We start from the raw sequence: 2480 nt of genomic DNA on the forward strand, positions 1-2480 counted from the left end.
CGGAGGGGGAGCAAAGCCCGGTCTAGCCGCTGAGGGGGATCCGATGGGAGGAGCTGGTGGTGGGTGACTCGGGCTAACCAGGCTGGATCGTTTGGTCCCTCCAGAACCAGAACCTCTTTGGTTGTCTACAGGATAGCTGTTGCAACAGAAGGAGAGAGAGAAATAAAGCTATGACATGTGAGGCCAGATTAGACTGTGCAGTCTCCATGCTAACGCAAATCACGTGTGTTTGTTGCAGTCCAGATGAAAATCTAACTGGTGTTTCCATGAGAACTCACTCTTTGGTTTGAGTTCCCTCGCAGTGTTTCTGTTGGCCTACCCCACCAGAACAAAGGAAAGCTTCTTAGGACCAGCAGAAATGCTATCACCCCTCCCATCTCCCAGGCTGACAAGAACGTGAGCCATCTCACCTCCCTGCCAGAGACCAGGCATCAAGTCTGGGCAGCCTCCTGGCTTCAGATCTCCTGCAGCAACGCAAACCACCACCCCTCCATGCTGAGGTCAGACTTACAACACGCCAAAAGCAGGGATGTCTACTATGATAAATCACACAAGGACTGGTGGGTGTGCCAGGAAAGCATATGCTCTGAACACCTGCTAGGAACAGATCTCTTCACTGGATTCCATGGCTCAGAGCTGGAGTGCAGCAGCCATGTCTCATAGCTCACCATGGGGAGCGAAGAGAAAGACATGGCAACCCAATGTGCTCTTACAGAAAACACTGATTCACGAGGGACTGAATCTCCCATTTATGGAAGCTGTGTTACACCAAAACCCAAAATACTGTAGTATCCTAGGTACGTGGAAAGGAAGCCCTAAACTGACATCTCCTTCCATGGTAGAACAGAAAAATAAGGTATATTTGCCACAAAAATGACATAGTTTTTAAAACAGTGCAGAGTGCTGATCCAAGACAGACTACTGGAGATCAAACCTAGCTCCCAGGGTTCTTTAAAAGCAACCACCAAAACAAAACCAGAGAGGGGAGATCTCCGTGGCTAGGCAGAGATCTAAGTAACTGCATAAGGCAGAGTAAGCTTCATCTGAAAGCTCGTTTCTGCTCTGCCCTAGAGGAACACGCTGCAGAGTGGAGTGCTTGGTCTCTCTGACACATCAGAAGAGCCTTTTCCGCAGCGTTGCTGCCTTTGGATAAGATGGAGACAAGCTAAACGCAGTCCCATCTATCAGACATACTTTCCCCTGTTACTCTTGACTCTGTTTTATTGCCTTAAAAAGCTACTCCTGTGTTTCAACCTTTGTATCTTGAGCCACTGCTGGACCATAATTCTCATCTCTGGAGGTGACCAGAAGTCACCATTTCATCCAACACAAAGCAGATGCTTTGAACTTGCACCGAAGTCTCTGAGAAGAAGTCAGCTGGTGTGCTCAAGTCCCTTAAATTTAACTACATCTACATCTTCAGCGCACGCGTCGTGCGTTTCTCAGAGATCACAGGACAAATGGTCACAAAAAACAGAGGCAAAAGAAGTTGCTCTTTGCAAAGCTCCATCGGGAACATAAGTCTACACACTCTGGAAAAACTGCACTGGAAAACCCAGGCAACAGAGCTAAATCCTTAATTAGGACCCCACTCTTTACAAAGTGTAATTAGTCTGCTCTAGCTCTCACAGAATCACAGAATGTCAGGGATTGGAAGGGACCTCCAAAGATCATCCAGTCCAATCCCCCTGCCGGAGCAGGAACCTAAATGAGATCACACAGGAAGGCGTCCAGGTGGGTCTTGAATGTCTCCAGAGAAGGAGACTCCACACCCTCCCTGGGCAGCCTGTCCCAGGGCTCTGGCACCCTCACTGGAAAGAAGTTTCTTCTCAAGTTGAAGCAGAACCTCCTGTGTTCCCGCTCACACCCATTGCCCCTTGTCCTGCCACTGGGGAAGAGCCTGGCTCCATCCTCATGACCCATTCTCTCCTTCTGTATGGGACCAGCGATGGCAGTTGGGATTTCTGGAGAGCTGTGCTGCCTGTGACTCCGTCCCTGCCTGCAGTTGCACATCCCCTCCAGACAGGAGCATTCTGGTTCCCATACAACACCCGTTAGGAAGTTATGCTGAACTATCTCAGTCCGTCTCATGTCATCCTTTTACACCACCTACTACTCCTTGGTGACAGAAGGGATCCCGTAGGCTTACCTAAATTCCACCGGGGGTGGAGGCAGGCTGTCATCTGGGAATGAAGGAGGTGGTGGCACAATGGAGTCAGTCTGCGGCGGTGGCGGGTAGCAGTTCACGTCCATGCTTTCGTTTGAGCCGATGCTGCCGTTCTGATACACCATGTTAGAGGGGTACCTGAGTGAAAGCAAGACAAGCCACTCAGTTAAAGAGCTCAAGGCAATGGCTAAAGCTCATTCCCCCCACAACTCACAAGAGCTTTGCCTCCTGGAAGGGTTACAACAAACAACTGTGCAGCAGTTCAACCACCAGTGATATTAACTAAGGGGATGGATCAACCTGCAAGATTTAG

At 49.7% G+C, this 2480-nt stretch overlaps 1 protein-coding gene across 1 annotated transcript in view; it reads right to left on the bottom strand.

The window, feature by feature from the left end:
• The window catches only part of WASF2 (WASP family member 2), a 13068-nt gene that overhangs the window by 1287 nt on the left and 9301 nt on the right, over nucleotides 1-2480 (bottom strand). Inside the window, exons 6-7 of the mRNA XM_029086840.1 lie at nucleotides 2150-2305; nucleotides 9-136 (exon numbers count right to left, since the gene is read on the bottom strand). Of these exons, the coding sequence (XP_028942673.1) occupies nucleotides 9-136; nucleotides 2150-2305 (284 nt within the window). The remainder of the gene's footprint in view (nucleotides 1-8; nucleotides 137-2149; nucleotides 2306-2480) is intronic.

This window comes from Antrostomus carolinensis, unplaced genomic scaffold (assembly GCF_000700745.2).
Source record: "Antrostomus carolinensis isolate BGI_N321 unplaced genomic scaffold, ASM70074v2 scaffold14059, whole genome shotgun sequence".
In the NCBI taxonomy this organism is placed as follows: domain Eukaryota; kingdom Metazoa; phylum Chordata; class Aves; order Caprimulgiformes; family Caprimulgidae; genus Antrostomus; species Antrostomus carolinensis.